Source organism: Aquarana catesbeiana, linkage group LG06 (genome assembly GCF_042186555.1).
Source record: "Aquarana catesbeiana isolate 2022-GZ linkage group LG06, ASM4218655v1, whole genome shotgun sequence".
In the NCBI taxonomy this organism is placed as follows: Eukaryota; Metazoa; Chordata; class Amphibia; order Anura; family Ranidae; genus Aquarana; species Aquarana catesbeiana.
Genome location: NC_133329.1, coordinates 317,991,430 through 318,014,182, shown reverse-complemented (window position 1 = coordinate 318,014,182; position 22,753 = coordinate 317,991,430). Strand labels below are relative to the sequence as shown.

Below are 22,753 nucleotides of genomic sequence, written 5' to 3'. Positions count from 1 at the left end.
ATAAAAATCCCTCCCCCACCAAAAAAAAGATTTATCACTAGCACAAATCCCCCCCCCCCAAAAAAAATCACCCCTCCTAGCACATATCCTCTACCCCTCAGATTTCCCCATCCAAGCACAAATCCTCTCCCCTCACTCCAAATCCCCCCTCTTAGCACAAATCCCCCCTCCCAATTTCCCCTCCTAGCATAAATACTCCCAATCATCCCTACTAGCACAACCCCCCCCAATCCCCTCCTAGCACAAATTCCCTCCCCCCTCTACCATTTCACCTTTTCTAGCACAAATTCCCTCCCCCTTTACCATACTGTATCACCTCTTCTAGCACAACCCCACAAATCCCCCCTTCTAGCACAAATACCCTCCCCCTCTACTATATCACCTCTTCTAGCACAACCCCCCCAAATCCCCCCCAACACAAATCCTCTTCCCCCATCCCCCCTCCCAACACAAATTCCCCCCAAATCACCATTCTTCGCACACACCCCTACTTTTCCCTCCTAGAACAATTCTTATCCCCTGCCACCCTCCAAATTCCCCCTGCCAACACAAATCCCCCCAATGTCCTGGAGGTGCCCCCCAATCTCCCATGATACTATAGTGCCCAGGGCAGCCGTCCCTTCTGCCCACCCCTTGTCCATGCCCTGAATATAGTGAACTTGGTATAGAATTCTTTAATTTAAGGTCATCACAAAGGACAAGGGGGCACGCTTTAGATCTGGAGGAAAAGACCTAACCTCCAAATACAAAAAGTCTTTTTCATTGTAAAAGCTGTTAAAATGTGGAATAGACTCCATCAGTAGATTGTTTAAAAAATATTGATATTTAGGGAATAGCATCAGGGGTAGTTAATCTGGGGAATATTGGATTGCCTCCTGGAAAACCAGGAAGGATTTTTTTTCCTCCGCTGGGCAAATTTAATCATGCTTTATTAGTTTTTTTGCCTTTCTTTTGATCAGCTGCGGGTAAAGGATTGTGTATCTGGAGGTTTTCTATTTGTGTGTGTGTGTGTGTGTGTGTGTGTGTTTTTTTTTCCATTGTTTGAACTAAATGGACTTTTTATAACCAAACTATATAACTATGTAACTACTGAGACTAGTTGAAAGAAGTAAGAGAGAGAGATAGAGATAGAGATAGAGATAGAGGCTCCTCTAAGTGTGGACTGTTAAGAAATGTATTAAGTAAAAAGTGTAAAATACACTCACATTTGGTAGGATAAAATGGGCACATAAAAGTCAATGCCTGGTGAAGCAGGAGTCAGCACTCATGCTGTTGGTGTAACCACCTCTGTTCAGCTAGATCCATAAGCTGTTTGTACATGAGAAACCTCTGGGAGTGATGTTTTCAGGCTTCAGCACAGCTTAATGGTCTCACAACTGTTTTCCGTGGTGTGCAATGGATGAAAAGCATAACTATGGTGGGACTCTTATCTAAGGCACACGCTCACAAAGTTCATGACCAGCGGGTATTATGTGGCAAGATCCTTGCTCCCTGGAAGCTAATGCTGCAGCATTCAAGCCAGTGGAACTTGAATCCCCACCTTAAAGTTATAGGGATGCACTGAACACCCAGCAATAGGACAATGGCAGCAAAGGTATCCAGTGCATCCAATCACCAGTTCACCAATCATCCCTATACCTTCAAGGAGGGGATTGGCTCCCTCCAGACATACCTGCCCTCAATCTATCCATTATTACATATGTGTTCCAGCTCAGGAGACTCTCAAAATTATAGAGTTAGGACTGCAGTACACTGGGGTGCTGTGACATGCCCACTGCAGCTTACACATGTACAGTATGTGCAAATGTGTGCAAACGAACGTGAACTGTTAGACAGGCTCAATTCAGTTTGTTGCAGGCTGGCTGGTAAGTGAGCTAGGAATTTTTGTTTGTTGTTTTTTGACATGCGTTGCCCTTCCAAGAGCTCTTTGCCGCAAAGGCCAGTTATAGGTTGAAGTGGTTGTCATTTGTTTGTACTTCTTCAAATGATCAGATATGCCTGGTGATCATGCAAATTCACCTTCTGTCTTTTTCATTCTGACCACACCAAGCATGGAAGTAGATCCATGCTAGTGTGGTCAGCTTGCACCTAACTGTTTCCCCTATGTAGATTTAGGACGCTGTGCCAACATACAAGGTGCCTGTGTCTCTTTTAGCCAGTTTAGTTGCCATGCCGCCCTGCCAGCCCTGTTGTTTTTACTGACAGTGGCTCCCATTGCTTATATTGTGTGTATCAAAAGCCAAAGCTTTTTTAAATATTGCATAGAGTGGCATGGGATTAGAGCCCCTGTCAGGTTTTTATTGTTCTTGTCCACTTTTAGACCCCTTTCACACTGAGGCGTTTTTCAGGTGCTACAGCGCTAAAAATAGCACCTGTAAAGTGCCTGAAAAAAGCCTCAGCTGCAAACCCAGTGTGAAAGCCTGAGTGCTTTCACACTGGGGCGCTGGGCTGGCAGGGCATCACAAAACCTGAGGCTCTAATTGGCATCAAAAAAGGGTGGGCTCTGGGCGCAGAGCACTGCGCCCTGAGCCCACCCAGTTGTGTGACAATAGCAAATTAAAATTCGCTATTGTCTTCCTGCTTCTCTTCCTGGCCAATCAGGAAGAAGGTCCTGAAACCCAATTGGCCAGGCAGTCTTAGGACGGCCCCGGAGCGAGGAGTAGCAGCAAGGAGCAGCAGCCCTACCCGAATCCTTGCCATCTGCCTCTGGTAAGGTAAGGAGGCCTCTGATCGTTTGTCTCCTGCGAGGTGGGGGTGTTGGCCGCCTCCCTGTCTGTCTCCCACGTGAGGGGGGGTTGTGTCGTTGGTGTGTTGCCCCCACCCCAAAATATTGAGCACCAGCTATCACTGGTGTAGACTTCTGGGAAAATTATTGAGACAATCACACAAGCAGAAAATTATGTTTATGGGGGTCATTCTGTACACATTCTGTGTACAGAACACCTCCAGGTAGCCATATTGCATTGCATTTTACATTACAATTACAGAGCTGCAGATTGAAAAGGAAACGTGATTTTTAATAACATTCAATTAAAATATGACTTGTGTCACAATTTTATATGCTATATTATTATTTTTTCATTTGCTTTTTTTTTCCCCACAAAAGTGGAGTTACCCTTTAATTAGTAATACTAATTGTCTATGGATCTATGTTTTGGACCAAAACAAAAACAATAGCATGCCACACAATTCAACTGCATTTTACAGATTTCCGATATAATGAATGTAGAAGGTAATGCTGCAGATACATAGCCTCCTCTAGTGGGGGCAAATCTGTACTGTAAAAGAGAACATTGTTTCATAAAACATAAGATAAAGCTAAAAACATGACCATTGCTCCATTTTTGCCTGTGTAGCAGCTCTTTATTCCAGATATTGAAACACAATTCTACCAGCATTTGATACCACATTTTGAATCTTTCCTGCACAGCGGGGTGAGTTTGCTTTATGGCTATAGAGCTAGGTTTCTTATTGATTGATAAGTCTGTGGTGTTCCTGGTAACATCTTGTTTCCTCGGGAAGCCCACATACTGTGGTTTTAAGTAAAAGCGCAACAGATCTTATTTATCAAAGTGGCTAAAGGAAGAAATGATTCTGCTGCACCTAGTAACCGATTTTTTTTGTTCTGCTTGGAAAATAAAATAAAAGCCTTTTTTCTCAGATTATTGAAAAAAATAAAACTAGCTGTTCATTAAAGTAGATCTAAAGCAATGTTTTTTTTTTCTTTTTAGTTTGAATAAAGTGGGACTGTGTTGAAATCCCTGTTGGGTTTTTATTGCTGTCTGTGTCACCTCTGGGGAGATTCATTTGTTCTGGCAACTGTCATCTTAACAGAAAGTATATAAAAAAAAATGTAGTTGTCACTGGAGCAGGAGGTTATAGTAAGGACATCTGTAATGGTGACAACTTAGAGAGAACTTCTTATCTCTATCAAGGACTCAGATAGTTTTAAAAAAACTGACATTGTGGTAAAGGTAAATAAATACCTTTTTTTGAAGCAGAAGGGATATATATTTTATATTAAATGTAGTTTGATATTAGATTATATTTTGTACATTGTTTTTATAGTTGTATTTTATGTATTATATTGTCAATAAAGGGAAACTTTTTTTGTGTGTATATATACATATATATATATATATATAGATATATATATATATATAGATATCTATATCTATAGATATATATATCTATAGATATAGATATCTATATATATATATATATATATATACTATATATACTATATTACCAAAGTATAGGGACACCTGCTGTTACACGCACACGAACTTTAATGTCATCCCAGTTTTAGGCCATAGGGTTCAATATTGAGTTGGCCCACCCTTTGCAGATATAACAGCTTCAACTCTTCTGGGAAGGCTGTCCACAAGGTTTAGGAGTGTGTCTATGGGGATGTTTGACCATTCTTCACTAATTACCTAGACTCTAGGCAGGAGTTTGCTTTCACGCAAAAATCAGCATTATTCCAGACCTAGAAGCGAGCTACCCTGAGCACAGTTGAAGTGGTCCTAAAGCCTCAAGAGTTTTTTTTAACTTAATGCATTTTATGCAATAAGGTAAAAAACCTTCTGGGTACAGCCCCCCCCCCCCCCCCCCTCAGCCCCCCTTAAACTTACTTGAGCTCCATCTCAATCCATTGAGAGCAGCGGCTCTCCCAGGTCTCTCTCTCCTCATTGGCTCACACAGCAGAAGTAGCTATTTGCTCCTGCTGCTGTCAATCACAGCTAGTGAGCCAAGGAGAGAGTGGGGAAGGAGCTGAGCAGCACTGAGGAGCAAGCCTGCTCGAGTGCCTTCATAGCAAGAAGCTTGTTATAGGGGGCACTGGGCAGGGGGGAGAAGCCAGGAGTGCCAGTGCAGGACCCACAAGGAAGAGGATCGGGGCTGCTCTGTGCAAAACCATTGCATAGAGCAGGTAAGTATAACATGATTGTTATTTTTTTTTAAATGTTTCCTTTAGAATTATTTTAACCCTCTATCAACCCATGGCTAACTGACTGTACTGTTAACACTAAGAACACTGGACACAACTTAAGTTAACGAACACCAATTCCCAGGTGCGAAGCATTTAGAAACTGGTGCTGCAGAGCCTGACACTGACATCCAACAACCCAGTAATACTTGTCACCCCATTCCGAGGGACATGTCCACAATTACCAAAGATTACAAGAAATTAACCTCACTCTCTAACTACGCACTCGCTCTCTCTCTCTCTCAGGGGCCCCTCTATATCTCTCCCGAGACTCCCAGGCTAGATTCTTAAATCATTTTGTGCCACAGGTCAGGTCCCAAAATGCATGGAACTGGCTGCTAGTGAAGGGGACGAGTCACCCTATGCCAAGTCACCCATTCCCTGACTTCATTAAGCTGTGATACATGTATGGTTGTCCCAAGCAACGGCAATATCACCTACACTAGACAACATTCTACATGCTGGACTAAAATGTAATGTATCAACTCTAATCGCCAGTCCGCTTGCTACAAGCCCTCTTCTTTGGATATTCAATGCAATACACCACTTAAGAAGAGACTTTAGACCAGGCATTTAACAGTTAATGAAAACAGTACTGAAGCAAGGCAACATACAGGAACAGTTTTTATCAGGCAGCTTCTCACGTGAATTCCTGTACAAGGTTCTTTAGTGCCCATAGGGTACTCATACCTGAATAACAGCAAAGTCCATAGTCCTTTAGCGGCAAGAATCCATGATTGGTAAATAATCCATAAGCGGTGGCACAGAGTCCATATAGTCCATGTTTGGCAAAGATCCTCAAATGGCTATCAGTCCATCCTTGGTAGTTAACAGTCCCCAGGGTCTCAGACTCTCAGAGAACCCCAAATGGCCCTCACCAGCTGGGGGGCATCATCCGGCAACATAATGGCCTACATCTTGCCAATATTTCCAGCAGCTCTCTTCCGGGGCACTGAAGCACCTCTTTTTATGTGGATATGTGGAAAATTGGTAGAAAAATCTAGTCAGTCAATCAATCCCTCGGATCCACCACACATCTACATTGTAAGAGTTTCACAGGAAAGACAGCAGACTTGACCCAGATAACTGCAAAACATGGGTCAACATAGAAAAACCTTAACCTTCTGTAGGCACCTGCCTACAAGCTGACCAGACTCCTGAGAGTGGTCACTTCACCTGGAGATATTTTAAGACCTCTGTCGCAAGTGGGGAATGCCAGACGTGGATCTCCTGGTTTCTAGGTTAATCAGCAAACTTAGCAGGTTTACCTCCAGGTCTAGGAACACTCTAGCCATAGCAGCTGATGCCCTAGTGATTCTGTAGGATTAGTTCAAACTGATGTTTGGCTCTGAAGCTCCTTTTTGCCTGCTATTCTGCAAATTGTGTAGATTTATTCAAGCACTGGCGAATACCTGCATACAGCCACATACAGCCATTTATTTAATGGTCGACTGTACACAAAAGCTATGTATCGTGGGTGCAGAAATATACCCACAATTTATGTTATATGCCAAAAAGTGCACATGTACATAAGCTCTAAAACTAGTCATATACAGCCTAATAGAGCCCCAGTCCTAGGCCTAATGTGACATTCAGACAAGAATCAAGTCATTCTGAAGGACCCCCCAGGAGGCAATACCAAACACTTCCTTGTAATGTTCATGAGTTGTTCACTCCAACCATGGAGTTGTCCCAAAGTTCTTATCTTTCCCTTTTCTCAATGAGTCCATCAGTTTGGATCCAGGCAGATTACCGACTTCTGAAGGAAAAATCTACCCATCTTTCATCAAACAGATTACTCAACCAAATCAGTTATGCAGCATGAAAAATAGAGTAAAGTTAGAATTCTTGATCTGCATACTTATTCTAGGTCCATGGTAGAGTATTAAAAGTATTCAGTATTTCAGATGGGGCAGGAAGGGAGGGTTCCACAATAGCAGCCTAAACATTTCAATCATTAACTTTAAATCTAATGTTTACTCACACAGTACATTACTTCAGTAAGTGTAAGGCCAGCCATACAAGGTTCGAATCTCAGCTGGTATAGCAGGAACCAGCCGAGATTCGAACCATTAATGGGCAGGCTGAATGTACCAAGTTTATCGATTGTTCAACTTGGGTACAACTAGCATGCCGGATTCTCTTGCGATTATCGCTAGCGGCTGCTACAGCCGGTAGCAATAATCAGTGTCTTCTCCCGCCCGCCCCCACCCCCCCTGCTGGGAGAAGACAATTACTGATTTCCCTGTCAACACTGTCTGTGTTGATGGGGGAATTGTACGAATTTGCACCATGTATGACCAGCCTAAGGTATGCACACACATGACATTTTAAGCTCATACATTGGGGTGTTGATACCATGCTTTACTAATAGAAATTGGTATTTACACATGATTTATAGTCATGTTCTCACACATTTAAGTGTACTCTTATCATGGGTCTCTGTCTTAACCACTGCAATACAGGACACTTACACACCCTTTCTGCCCAGACCAATTTTCAGCTTTCAGCACTCTCACATTTTGAATGCCAATTACTCAGTCATGCAACACAATGACCCCTTTTTGAAAAGTAGATAGTCAAAGGTTTTTAGAAAGAGGCATGGTCAGTTTTTTGAACTTGTAATTTTTTTCCCACAATTCTTGGGAAAATTAAGACATTTTATTTTATTTTTTTCACAAAATTGTCATAATAACAAGTAATTTATCACAAACATATCATATGCATACTTCCAATTATACCACAAAATACATTCTGCTACTCCTCCCAAGTATGGCGATAAACATGTGTGTGACTTTTACACAGCCTGGCCACACAGAGAGGTCCAACTTGCAGGGAGCACCATCAGGGGTTCTGGGAGCATAAATTACACATCTAATTTCCTAAAGACATCTAACATTTTTGAAGGCCCTGGAGCACCAGGACAATGGAGTTACCCACAAAATGACCCCATTTTGGAAAGCAAACACACTAACGTATATTCTATGAAGCATTGTGAGTCTTTTGAACAGTTAATTTTTTTACACAAGTCTTCAGAAAACGTGGAAAGAAAATGAAAACCTATTTTTTTTTTTTACACAAAATTGTCAATTTATAAGATATTTCTAACTCATAGCATGTATATAGCAAAAATGACACCCCAAAATATATTCTGCTACTCATCCTATGGCGATAGTACATGTACATACGTGAGACTTTTACACAGCCAGTCCACATACAGAGGACCAACATTGAAGTAGTATCTTCAGGCATTCTAGGAGTATAAATTACACATCTCATTTCATTCCTACCTATTATACTTTTGAAGGTCCTTGAGCACTAGGACAGTGGAATTACCCATTTTGAAAAGCAAACACCTCAACTTATATTCTATGAGGCATGGGCTGCAGATAGGTACTCGGGTACTATGATGGGCTGCAGATAGGTACTCGGGTACTCTGATAGGCTGCAGATAGGTACTCGGGTACTCTGATGGGCTGGTGACAGGTACTCGGGTACTCTGATGGGCTGGTGACAGGTACTCGGGTACTCTGATGGGCTGGTGACAGGTACTCGGGTACTTTGTAGGGGTACAGATAGGTACTCAGGTACTCTGATGGGCTGGTGACTGGTACTCGGGTACTCTGATGGGTGGTGACAGGTACTCTGAAGGGCAGTGACAGGTACTCAGATGGGCTGTGACGGGTACTCAGGTACTCAGATGGGCTTTGACAGGTACTCAGGTGGGCTGTGACAGGTACTCAGGTGGGCTGTGACAGGTACTCAGGTACTCAGATGAACTGTGACAGGTAGTCAGGTACTCGGGTACTCAGATGGACTGTGACAGGTACTCAGGTACTCAGATGGGCTGTGATAGGTACTCAGGTACTCAGATGAACTGTGACAGGTACTCAGATGGGCTCTGACAGGTGCTTAGGTACTCAGATGGGGTGTGACAGGTACTCAGGTACTTGGGGACTCAGATGAACTGTGACAGGTACTCGGGTACTCAGGTACTCAGATTGACTGTGACAGGTACTCAGATGGGCTGTGACAGGTACTCAGATGAGCTGTGACAGGTGCTCAGGTACTCGTGTACTCAGATGAACTGTGACAGGTACTCAGGTACTTGAGTACTCAGGTGGACTGTGACAGGTACTCAGGTACTCATATGGACTGTGACAGGTACTCTGGTACTTTGATGGCTGGTGACAAGTACTTTGATGGCTGGTGACAGGTACTTTGATGGCTGGTTTCAGGTATTTTGATGGGTGGTGACAGGTCCCATTTATTAGGGGAGGGCAATCAGTGTGATTGGTGTACACTGTAAGCGGTAACGAGATGTCCCCTGAGGGATTCACAGAACAGCTGTATTTATACTGAGATTAAATTTCACACAGGTGGACTCTATTTACTAATTCGGTGACTTCTGAAGGCAATTGGTTCCACTAGATTTTAGTTAGGGGTATCAGAGTAAAGGGGGCTGATTACAAATGCACACCGCACTTTTCAGATATTTATTTGTAAAAAAAAAATTGAAAGCCATTTATCATTTTCCTTCCACTTCACAATTATGTGCCACTTTGTGTTGGTCTATCACATAAAATCCCAATAAAATACATTTACGTTTTTGGTTTCAACATGACAAAATGAGGAAAATTTCAAAAAAGGCACTGTACAAGTGATTTTTTTCGTTTTTTTAATTTTAATAAGTTTGAAAAGATTTCAAACAAACTTCTTTCACGTTGTCATTATGGAGTTGTTTGTAGAATTCTGAACAAAATAATAAATTTAATCCATTTTTGGATAAGGTTGTAACATAACAAAATGTGGAAAAGTAGGGGCAGCACAGTGGTGTAGTGGTTAGCACTTTCACACAAGGGTCTCTGGTTCGAATCCCAACCACGACACTACCTGCCTGGAGTTTGCATGTTCTTCCTGTTTCTGCGTGGGTTTCCTCCCACACTACAAACACATATTAATTGGATCCTGTCTAAAGTGGCCCTAGTATGTGTATGTATGAATGTAAGTTATGGACCTTAGATTGTAAGCTCCTTGAGGACAGGGACTGATGTGAATGTAAAATGAATATGTAGAGTATGTTCTGCGTAAGTTGACGGCGCTATATGAGTACCTAAAATAAAAAAAAACGTGAAGCGCTGTGAATACTTTCCAGATGCACTGTATACTGATGCTGAAAATTTTGATCTGGATGTCGAGGCTTCAATGACCTCTGGTTAAGGGGGTTTAAACACAGGAAATAAAGTAGCGGGCTTCTGAAAAGATAACAGAACAGACACAAGACTTTAATTAAATATAAGGTAAACATAACAGGACAGGACCGTGTAAAATAATGTATCTAAATTTTCCATGCATTCTAATCTGTTTAAACTGTGCCTTCCCTGCATGCAAAAAGCACCTGAGAGCTATGATGCAAACCATGCTATGACAAAAGTAAGGGGGGAAGTGCTTATTGATCACGGAGGAGAAAACATTTGTGTAATACCTGTCTGTGGTTTAATAAAAATACCAAATCCAGGTTATAAAATGAAGATTGAAGCAAGGAAAATTAGCATTTCACAGGCAAAAGAAGACATAGGAAAATCTATCCGAAATAGAAGAGAATTTACAAACCATAAAACATATATTTATATAAGTGGAACTGCAGCATATTTATACAGTATTTAACACTGAAATACACAAAGAGATACAGATTAAATGGGTTGAAGCAATAAAACATATGTAAAACCAAGAAAAAAAAATAAATGTGCTGCAGCTGGCCGGTCCTTAGATGTTGAGTGGTAAGCTGCAATGACTGTATTTAATTTCTTTTTTTCCCCTTATTTTAACATGGTAACCCTGCTAGTAAAACACTTCTCTCTAAGGGTGACAACACTTGCTCCCTCCCTAAATATAGGCAAGAACAACATTGTCACAATAGGCTGCTTACTCCTAATTTGAACTACAGCCTGGTGTGCCAATGTCTGTACATTCAACCTGCATCCATAGATTACAGGTTATTAGTAGGAAGTCCCTGGGAAAAGAGTATTAACCCTTAAGTATAAGTATTAACCCCTAGGCAAAATGTTTTTGCCTAGGGTTTAATTATATATATATTTTTTTAAATCGAGTTTGAGACCAGAAACAAGGTGGCACTAATAGGTAAATGTATTAATGTTACATTTCTTGTGTCCAAGAGGGTATTGTCTAGAAATCCAACATACTGTACCTTATGAGGCATTTTATAAATAACGTAAATAGGACTTTCAGGTCCATACTATTGTTTAAAGTATTTCTAAAGACTTTTTTTTTCATGTTGTGTAGAGTAGTAGATGGTTAAAACCCCAGTCAGGTTTTTCTCTTTCCCATTAGGAAGATTTCCCTTCACTTCCTGTCCTGTAGACACAACAGAAAGTAATAGGAAATCTCTACAAAGTAAGGGAATGGTCTCTTAGATAGTTTTCACAAGCACCCTCACTTTCAGTCCTAGTGACAGAGGTCACCAGGACAAATAAAGAGAACAGACGGTACTTTTAAACTGCAGGATGCACTGGCCAAGGACAGGGATCTCCAAACTTTCTAAACAAGTTTACTGTCCTTCAGGCTTTAAAGGGGCTGGCCTGTGGCCAGTGGGAGTTACCAATGCCCTATGATTGGTTTTAGTGGGAAGATTAGTGCCCCATTGTTGGAGTCAGTGAGAGGAATAGTGCCCCATTGTTGGTGTCAGTAGCAGGAATAATGCCTGATCGTTGGTATTCAAGGAAAGAATGGTGCCGCATCATTGGTGTCAGTGGGAGGAATGGTGCCCCATCATTGGTGTCAGTGGGAGGAATGCTGTCCCATCATTGGTGTCATATTAGAATGAAGGTGGTTAGTATGTCTATCTGACTGAAAATCTATTTCTGACTTCAACTGAGCTTTAATATGTAAATGTCTTATTTTTGTAATGTATTTACTAGACCTTATTTTTTTCTTTTAGTGCTCCAGGAAGTGGTCCTATGTTCAAATCAACCACAGTTACTGTTCATGATCATGTCCACGGAAATCTTCAAAGTACCATTGTCCATTCTTTAGAAAGAGAAACTCCGCAGATTGCCTCCTTCACAAACCTTCATAACAGCACAAATATGGCATCCATACTTTTATCAAGCTCAGAAAGCTCAGAAAACAGCAGCCAAAACTTTCACCATCAGATTCAAAAAGACAAAAAACAGAAAATAAGCTTCTCTTTTGCATTTCGTAAAAGGACTCCCATTAAACTTGAAGCCTCAGCTGCTGTATTCTATGACTTCAATGAAGACATTTCAGGTGCTCGTGGGTTAACAAAGAGAAGCAGATTTCTCCCGGCTTCATTTAGTGTTCAATCATCTTTGCCAATAGAAGGATCTTCATGCCCAAATGACGATCAAAAATCTATATCAGCTTGTGAAAAACAATCACCTAGAAGAAGACATGCTTCCCAGGACACAAATCAGAAAGAAATAGATGAAACAGAGTTAACAACATTTTCAGCTCCTGATGTTTGCAATTTAAAAGTGCCTTTAGACTATAATGTCCACGCACAACCAGTAAATTCAGATATATTTCTTCAGTCAAATGAAAAAGGAGGCGAATATACTTCTGAAAAGAAGGAATTGGCTGTAAAATGGTACAAATCCAAGGCAGGTGAAAGAACACCAGTACATTGTGATGAGCACAGTTTTCTGGTTCAGTCTGTGGAAGACACCATGCAGAAAGAGGAAAGCACAGTATGTGATCTATCATGTGCCAGTAGTAAATGTAACAAAAATCCAACAGACAGTTTATCTATTGATGATGGAACACTGCAAACAAAGAATATGTCCCCTAAAAGACCAAACAAGGACTTTATACCAGTGCAAAGCAAAAATGGTTCCAAAACTTTCCAATGGCCTTCTGAAATGATGATGTACACCTGCACACAGCCATCCATCTCCTACAGCTGCAATCCTCTATATTTTGATTTCCGGCTTTCAAAAGGTAAAAAAGGACAGGCAGCTTGCCCAGACAACAGTCTGCCAAACCAGACAGATTATTGCAGTAACAGTTCCAGTACCAAATATAATACACAATTAGACTATGACTCTTTTACAAAGAAAGATGGGAAAGATCCATGTCAGCAAATACCCAGGACTCAGAACAGTTTGAAATGCTATAATCTAATTTGTAGCTTTAAAGAAGATCAAAAGCACAATATTTCAAAGTATCTTCTGGACAAAGATTTTGAGTCAAACATGAACCAGAGAAGCAAAAGTAATAGAAAATCTTCTACAAGAAAAAGAAGGCTTGGAAACTGCAAATGTAGAGAACGTGTAAGAACATCCAAATGCAAGCACAGGCAAAAGTGTCATACGAATGGAAATTGTCAAAGTTTCTCAAAAAATTACCAACTACATGTGCAATCAAAAGACTCGCTTTACTCATTAAAAAACTTGACATTTCCACATCAACTGTCACATGCTGAGAACGATCACACAGAATCGGAATTGTTAAGAACACCAACTCTACAGATCAAACAAGAATGTCTGGCTTGGAAAGCTAATCATAAAAGAACATTTGCCAATCAAACAGAAAACAAACACAGCAAGAACACAGGCTCTTTCAACTACCAATCAAATCTCTTACAACTTGATCACTGCTCTCAAAACATTGCATATTCTCAAACATTTTGTAGCTGGAGTTCAGAAAAAATTGGCTCTAATGATGAAAAACATGAAACCTTTTTAAAGCAAAGCTGCACTTTCAAAAGACTGCGCCGATCTGTTACAGATGAGATTGAGTTGTCCTTTAAAAGACCCAGGCTATGTAAATCTTCCTTATCTTTCCAAGGGGTCATTTCTCCAGAAGAAAGCTTTTTCATTTTATGTAAATCTATACAAATAAGAGAGACTGAGGTAGTAAAAGACACCTTCGGTAGGAATCCAGGCAAACAAATGCCTTGCAAAGAGAAACCTGATTTGGTTAAAATAGGGGAATTTCCATCTGACAATTTCTGTAAATTAGAAGAGGAGTCGCTGAAAGCAAAGCAGCTACTTGAGAAAATAGAAAAGATAAAGAAGGTGGTAGAGAACAGATTAGACCAGTTATGTAAAAGTCTAATAGAACTGAAAGGAAATGAAGCAAGTCCACTGTGTTGTACTGAAAATGTTCACAATGTCGCAAGCAAAGTCAAGTGCACAGTGGAAAACAGTATAATGCCTCCAACAGTAGTCAATAATAGCAGTGAACAAAATGGAACCCACCAACCGTGTTTTAATAATCTTGAGGAGGAATCCCAAACTCCATTATCATGGGATATTTTAGCTGGACAAACTTGTCAAGAGCCAAAGAAAAATGATATGCAAACTAAACCACAGACTAAAAAAAGGCAATTATCAAAGTACAAAGAAGCACACGAGAATCCCAAAACATGTACAACTGAGCATCTAATGTCCCATGTCACCTTACCTTGCCAACAAACACATCTTCCAGAAATATATTCAAAGAAACAGAATTATCATTGCAACAAATACGGAAACCCAGTACAATCCAACACACATCCCAATATGTTTAAATTCGTTTTTCCTACATCAGCAATCCAAACCTGTCCTTCAACCTATCCAATGCAGATAGAGGCACCTGTTTTTTCTGGATCTATAGCTGCCTTACAGCATAACATACCACAGCATTTGGCGGCTCCTTTTCCCTCTGTCACAGTTGAAAATGTTACATTTATTGGTTCCCAGCAGCAATTTTTATGTCCACAGACTCATGGGATTTCCAGAACTCCTTTTTACCAATTAGCGATGGAACCTGCATCTATACCCCAAGTAACCATTGCAGCAAATTCTATGTTGTGTCATTTTCCTGTTCCTCTTCCACATGTGTCACATCCGATTTTCACACCTGTTCATTCCCAGCTACCATCTCTTATTCCTTTACATCCTCTTTTTTAAGCAAAAAAATATATAACTTGAAGCCTAACTCAAGACATTTTTTTAGTTTTGGTTAGAGTGATGATGAGTTAACATTTCCTTTGGATTTTTTGCTTTTAACTGCTGTAGTTGAAAATCTCTCACTTCCGGGACAGGAAAGTGCAAACAGCAATGAAACAATGTCAGATGATCTAACACTTCTCTTTTCTACTAAAAATATTTTTTTTCTTTGTTTGCATTTGAGAGATTTTTAAGCACTTTCTGTACTCTTCCCAACAGAAAAGCAATAACAATTAAATATAAAAAGTTTTGGCTGGAGTTGGGCTTTAATTGTAATCCTTTCCTGTATATGGAAGCTTCCATTGCTGAACTCCTTTTGAAATTTGGTAGGTGTCTGGCTGGTATGCGAACCTACTGGGCTCAATACTTTCTTGGTAAAGTCATAAGTACTTATCTATATACTCGTTCTGGGTCATCAACTTGGATTATTGAAGCAAGAAGATCAGCATGATAAGCAGGCAACCAGCATATGCAGTCAGCACTGGCAGCCTCCATATACTTATATACCCTAAATCAGTGGTCATCAACCCTGTCCTCAGGGCCCACTAACAGGCCAGGTTTGCAAGATAACTGAAATACATCACAGGTGATATCATTTGCTGCTCAGTGATTGCAGTATTCTAGTCTGCATCTCCCCAAGGTAATACATAAAACCTGGCCTGTTAGTGGGCCCTGAGGACAAGGTTGATGACCACTGCCCTAAATAAATACGTAGCATTTGCCAAAGGTTACAAACATAGAAGATAAAGAGATCATGCCATCTGAGTATAATTAACACTAGGAATGAACCAGGTATATTCCCCATAAGGCCCTGTTCACATGAGGTGATTTGAAATTGCTGGCAGAATTGCCGTAAATCTGCCTGCAATTCCAAATCATGACAGAACGTGTGACACGCATTTGGTGCCATTATTCTTAATGCCTAAACATGGTGCGATTCTGTCACAATTGTCACGTAACAGAATTGCGTGGCAAGCTTGTCGCTCAAAAAAGGAGCAGGAGCTTCTTTTGGGGGCGACAGACATGCACAGAGCAACCCGTTGAAGTGAATGGGCTGCCATGTGAGCGACACGCATTTCTGCATGTAAATCGTGCTTTAAAAATCGTGATTGGGAATGCTCATTCTCACTACGTGAGGTCTGAACAGGGCTTAAGTGGAGACTTGAAGTTTACCAGTCAAAGCGGAGCTTAAGGACCATTCATAATGTTCAGACTTAATTATTGAAGATATTTATTGTTCCTTTATTTAGATTTATTCATGTGCCTGCATCAGACTTTTAGGCTTAAAAGAGTGAAAATAGCAAAAGGTCCCTTTCAGAGTTGGTGCCTGACCTCAGCCTTTAAAGGTGTGCCCCAAATGAGGCAAATCACTTCATAAGTTAATAACTGGCAGACTTCAATTGACTTTTCTTCCCTTACTCAATCAAGCTAAAGAATTAGGCATGGACGAGTACATAAAGCTAAATGATTGGGCAAATATAAATCTCTAATGGGTAAGCCTACACAATAAATTTTTACATACAGTACATTTAATTGTCATTGGTTCTGTTTACTGTTGAAACTAAGTTTACCCACATACACTAAATAAAACAATAGTAAACTGGTCACTCGTCTGCATATTGTGGCTCTAAGAGCAGAGTCCTTAGTGGAACGCCTGGCTAAAGTTGAGCAAGAACAACTCAGAAAGGGGTGGACCTGGAAATGCCTGCAAGATGTCTACATTGGAATAATGGACTGCTACTGTATATTAGTCATTGTAGTAGGGCACCATTCTATTAGTTCCCACCAACAATGAAATATTCATTTTATAAGAACTTTATTTTTAATGATAGTATTAATATACAGTACATTGACTCAAGAAGCAAGCCAACACCAGTTAAGCAAAAAACTAAAGCAGGATACAGTGCTAAATTGGTGAAATTCAGATTTGGTGCTCATATGTTCTTTTAAATAGGTTGGTTGTCTATTGCGCTGAGCCTTAAATTTTCTGTACCCATTAGGGTTAGCTGTCTGTATCTCTTCCTTTATTAATCAATGTCCCTGGGTCTTAGTTCAAGTCTTGCATATAAGTAATAATTTATAAACCGACCTGCACAGCCAGCAGATATTCAAAGATGGTGGCAGGGGCAGATCCAGGGGGGGGGGGCAAAGGGGAAATTGCTCTCCCCGAGAAAATATTACAGACACCAAGGCCGAGGGAGCCCCTGGTAACCAGAGCTGCGGTCGGGACAACTTGCAGACATTCTAAGAATGAATTACTGCTAGGAACCTCGGGACTGCACTCTCCGCACCCTGTACCTCCCCCAGCAGTTTTTCAGCCTCTCTCCTGCAGGATGCTGCTTGAGTGGGTGGGATGGGGATGTGCCTTTTCCCCCGAGATCACATTCGTCTGGAAGAGGGAGGTGTGAGCAGCTGAGCAGAGGGAGCCGAGTGAATGTTCCTGGAATTGAGCTCTGCGAGCAGTACATTGTGGATTAGTTTACAGCCACCTCTATGCTGAGTCTGCTGAGTTACTGCAGCTTAGCATAGAGGTGCTGTTAGCTGACAAATGGAATTGCATCTTCTTTTCATATAGACCAGTGAGAAATTGAACTCATTAAAGCATTATGATTACCCCCTGGTGTTTGCCCTCCCGATCCCCCCCAGTGTATGGCCTCCCGATCCCCCCACCCCCCCCCCCACAGTGTATTCCCTCTCAATCCCAGATGTGCTTTTGCTTTTGTTTCGAGACCACAAACTACTGTATAGTATTTGGCTACCACTATACAATACACTGTACTGAAAATATGGCACACCTAGTCTAAAAATATGGCTAGTATCTCATCCCATAGGTTGTATAGTTCTGCTGCAGATACAGGAGCCAATACCAAAATCATATTCATCCTTTTCTTTTATATATTATCTTTCACTCATGTTTTTGGTTTAATTGAAGATGTTCAGAAGTCCTCCACCTCCTTTACGCTTCAGAAACAGCCCCTATATATTAATAAAGATTCATATTAACGTGGGATTATTTGAAGAAACCCAATCATCACAGAAACATGCAGGCTGTAATTGCTGAGCTCCATTTTAAATTGCTAGTTTGCTGGTTTTCTCTGGATTCAATGCTTTGAGTCCTTGAGATGGCAGAACAAGGAAAGTAGGGGTGAAGTCAGAACTCCCTATCTGCATATTTGTTCCAGGCTGGTGGCTCAGAAAGTCACAGGATCAGCAAGACAGCCAGGGAGCTAACACTTAAGAGAAAAGTAATCAATACGAGCCGAGGTATTTCTAACGTGACTCTGTTGCTATTTAGAAGAAAAAAACTAAATAGTTTCTCCCTGCAAAAAAAAAGAGTTAATACTTACCTGCCCCATTGTCTGCACTGCCAATCTTTGCTTTCTTTAAGAGCTAAGTTTGTTGAAGAATCTTCAACTTCTGACACACATCAAAGTGTGTCAAATGCCTAGTCCCCCAATGCATGCTGTGGTTTCTTCTTCCAACCCCAGCTTCACAACTGTATTACGTACTAACATAAGGGGCAATGGATTGTACCACATAGAGCAGATGGGGACCAGGCATCTGACACTCCTCAGAATTGGTGATTCTTCAGCAGCTTAGTTCTTCTAGAGATTAAAGATCAACATCACGGGCAGGAAAATGGGTAAATATTAATTCCATTTTGGCAGGAGGCACCTCTTCTATTTTAAATACATTATATTAAGTTCATTTAACAAGGCAGTGCAAAGAACAGTCAATCTACTGCTGTCAATCAAATCCTGTGAGGCTGGAGCGGGGGCATGGCCGAGCTGTGCTATGTGTGTCTATGGACGCACACCAGCTTGGGAGCGTACCTGCACATGTGCCCCACATACACATTGTGTATGTGAATCAATATGCGCTCACCCAACAACTCTAGAAATACCTAAATAAAAAGGTGGAAAAATTGTGTATATATGACCAAATACTTATAAGCATAAATGAATGCTGCTATCTCCTAAAAAATTGAAATACTTAATTTTAACACAAAAGCGATGCACAAATAACATAATCACAATGTGTAAAAAAAAATGTATACCATAAAAATATATGTACAATAAATAAATGAGTACAATAAGTGAATCCAGATGAAAAAAATCACTAAAAAGTGGTTAAATGAGAATAAATAAACATTCCAAATAAATTTGGAAATAAATAAAATAAAATAAATAAAATAAATAAATTTCCAAATAAATAAAACTAAAAGGATTGTGAAAAAAAGTTCACAAAAAATATTGGTGTATAAGTATCAAAAAAGCCGTCCAGACTGCAACAAAGTGACAGGGTGAATAAAAAGCAAAGCAAATGTAACAAATAGTAACAAACAAATGCTGCCTTTCACACTCTGGAAAACTTGATTGAATACTTCAAAATCTGAAGGGGAGACATACAAAAAAGAGCCAGATGGTCTCTTACCAAATTAGATGGACCCCAAATTATAAGGGTCGAGATAGCCTTATGTTAGCTATATACTGTGATGATTTCCAGCTGTCACTCATCACCTCTCCCACAATAGAGACACCAAGAGTAAGGATGAGCTCCGGCGTGTTTGCATGCTGCACGTGCCAAGCCCGCCAGGAAATCGGCAATGCACTGCGCTAATCACAGGCACTGAGACATTTCCCGATCTCTGCAGCCGCACATTGGGAAATGTCTCACTGCTTGTGATTAGCGCTGTGCAGTGCCGAGTTCCTGGCGGGCTCATCCTTAACCAAGAGGGGATAATCATTCAGCATGATCCAGCACCAACAGCGATCACCTATGATGTCTTCCACCTGAACTTCTTAATGGTGATGACGGCTCTCCTCCTTAGCAAGTAGCAAGGTGAATTTTAGGGACACGGCACTTACCTTCAAATAAGGGATCCTCCGTTCATTGTTTTCAAATAGTTTGTTGGAAAAGAAAGATAAAAAACTTCATGGTGCAGAAAACCAAGGCATTTATTCCGAGAATTTTTTCCTTGCACAGCACAGAAATATAAAAACAGCACACAGCACTTGGAGCTCTCAGGCTACTAGCTGGTGTGTGGTGACACACCACAATTGGTATACAATTTTTTTACACATTGTGATTATATTATTTGCGCATATCTTTTGTGTTTAAAAAACATGTGCCCCCTAAGCAAGCCGCTTGTTATGGGGGCACTCAGAGAAGAGGGGGAGAGGAGAGCGCTATCGGGACCCCAGAAAAGGAGGTAAGAGACAGTGTAATATCCTTGCACAGAACAGGTAAGTACAGTATAACATGTTTTTTTTATATTTTAGGAAAAAAAAATCATACGATTGTTGATTAGCTGCTATGGGTTACTGCATTTTATACAATACTGTCTGCCTTATTAGGTTAACGGCACATTTGTATATAATGAGTTTGGAAATTGAAATATAATATAAACTCTATTACACTCTATTATAAAAAAAACTCCAGTTTAGATGTTACACATTATATCCTTTAGCCTCTGTTATCTTTGCATCCGTTTTCCTATTATTTCTTGTACTTTACAACCTTGGTTAGTTTATATACAGATCAGGTTTCTACACTGACCTTCAGTTGTTTACAAATATTTTTTGCATAGCTCTTGGTAATTCAGAAAAAAAATACCTTTTTTGAATACATGGTAATTATACTTCTAAATCAAAAAACAGTCCTGCGCTACCACTAAATTTCAAAATGGTCACAGTGAGATAATGAGATATAATCTCAAACAGCCATATCTATCTATGTCATCCCGCGGCCATCTCTCTTATACGGGAACTGTTCAAGATCTGGATAGCCCTGCTTAAGTGCTATGTTTGTGAGTACTTTACCTTCGTTTTAATTGGAGTGATATAATTTTAAACAGAGAGCACTAGATCTTGCAATTTTTGTTCCTCTCTATACCCGATACTAGGGATAAGCTCGATGTTGGGGTCGAACATAAGTTCGACTCGAACATCGGGTGTTCGCCCATTCACAGAACAGCGAACATTATGGGGCGTTCGCAGGAAGTTCGAGCGCCGCGGAACGCCCCCTAAAATGCACTTCGATCTCGCAGTGCATTGCTGTATGGTGATTGGCTGAAGCATGCACCTGACCTGCATGCTTTGGCCAATCACAGTGCACTCTGCGGAGAGAGCCATAATTTGGCCAATCATGGCTCAGGGGGACTAAGTCCACTCCCCACAGTATATACATTTAGCATAGACTATATATGCAGTGTTTACTTGATATTCAGTCAGTGCAGGCAGTGTATTAAAATATATATATATATATATATATATATATATATATATATATATATATATATATATATATATATACATATGAAGATGTCAATAATAGCATACATAAACTATAGAAGCAAACATACACTATAAAACAGCTGAGCGGTGTGCAGCAGGCCCGAGCAAACCTATCCTTATATATATACATATACATATATATACTGCATCCAATGTAGCCTATATCTACAGTGCATTCCGTGGTGTATTGTTTCTAATACACTTCAGGCGGTGTATTAAAATATATATATATATATATATATATATATATATATATATATATATATATATATAGTCTTGTGTATATGTATATATATATAATATATATACTGTATATACTCTGCATCTACAGGTTGAGGAAGGGAGTAATGTGAGCCTAGAGAGAGGGGGTGCCACAGAAGGACAAGAAACTGGCAATCATGTTCCCCCAGCTGCAGCATACTGCCAAGTTTGCTCCAGTGATGACGAGGGAGGGGATGATGAGATCATTGACTGTACTTGGGTGACTGAGAGAAGAGAGGAGGAGGAGGCACAACTCCAATGAGGCAGGATGTCCTCTAGGGGGCAGCTTAAGAGCAGCCACCCTATTGCCTCACAACGCAGAGCTCCACAGGTGCAATGCGCTGCTGACTCCCCACTGACTTTTAAAAGTTCCTTCGTGTGGGCCTTTTTCGACACGTGTGCAGCAGATCGCGCCATTGCTGTTTGCAACCTATGTCTGAAGCGGATCAAGCGTGGCCAGAACAGTAGCCGCTTGAGCACCACATGCTTGACCAGACATATGATGACCTGCCATGCAGTCCATTGGCAACAGCACTTGAAAGACCCACATCAAAGAAAAAGGAGGACTTCTCCTTGCTCCTCATCTGGGATCTCCAACCCTACTATACCTCCAGTCCTCTCAAAAACCTGCACTGAAAGGAATGAAGGTATAGCAATAGGTGTCCCAAGCACTTGCAACCAATCTGCTAGCAGTACACCACCAATTGATTTTTAGCAGGCAAATTTCCCTACCCCAGTTGCTGAACCATAAAAAGAAATTTGATTCCAGCCATCCACATGCTCAGCGTCTAAATGCTAGCTTGGCCAAATTGCGAGCACTGCAACTGCTGCCTTTTCAGCTGGTAGACTCTGCCCCCTTTCATGAATTTGTGGAATGTGCTGTACCTCAGTGGCAGGTTCCAAAACGCCATTTCTTTTCACGGAAAGCCATTCCGGCTCTCTACCAGCATGTGGAAGGAAGTGTTTTGGCCTTGTTGGACAGGGTGGTCAGCAGTAAGGTTCATATTACCGCTGACTCATGGTCCAGCAGGCATGGGCAGGGACGTTACCTTTCCTTCACGGCGCACTGGGTAACTCTGCTGGCAGCTGGGAAGGATGCAGGACAGGGCTCAGTGCTGTTGGAGCTTGTTCCGCCACCACGCCTACAACATGCGGTGATTCTGCCACAGCTCCCTCCTCCACCCCCTCATCTTCTTCTTCCTCTATGACCTCTTCTGCAGATTTGTCCTCTGAACCAG

At 40.9% G+C, this 22,753-nt stretch overlaps 1 protein-coding gene across 1 annotated transcript in view; it reads left to right on the top strand.

Moving 5' to 3' along the window:
- Nucleotides 1–16,993, top strand: part of ZNF804A (zinc finger protein 804A) — a 294,133-nt gene extending 277,140 nt beyond the window's left edge. Inside the window, exon 4 of the mRNA XM_073633728.1 lies at nt 11,946–16,993. Coding sequence (XP_073489829.1) covers nt 11,946–14,919 — 2,974 coding nt within the window. The 3' untranslated portion in view covers nt 14,920–16,993. The remainder of the gene's footprint in view (nt 1–11,945) is intronic.
- The last annotated feature ends 5,760 nt before the right edge of the window (nt 16,994–22,753 follow it).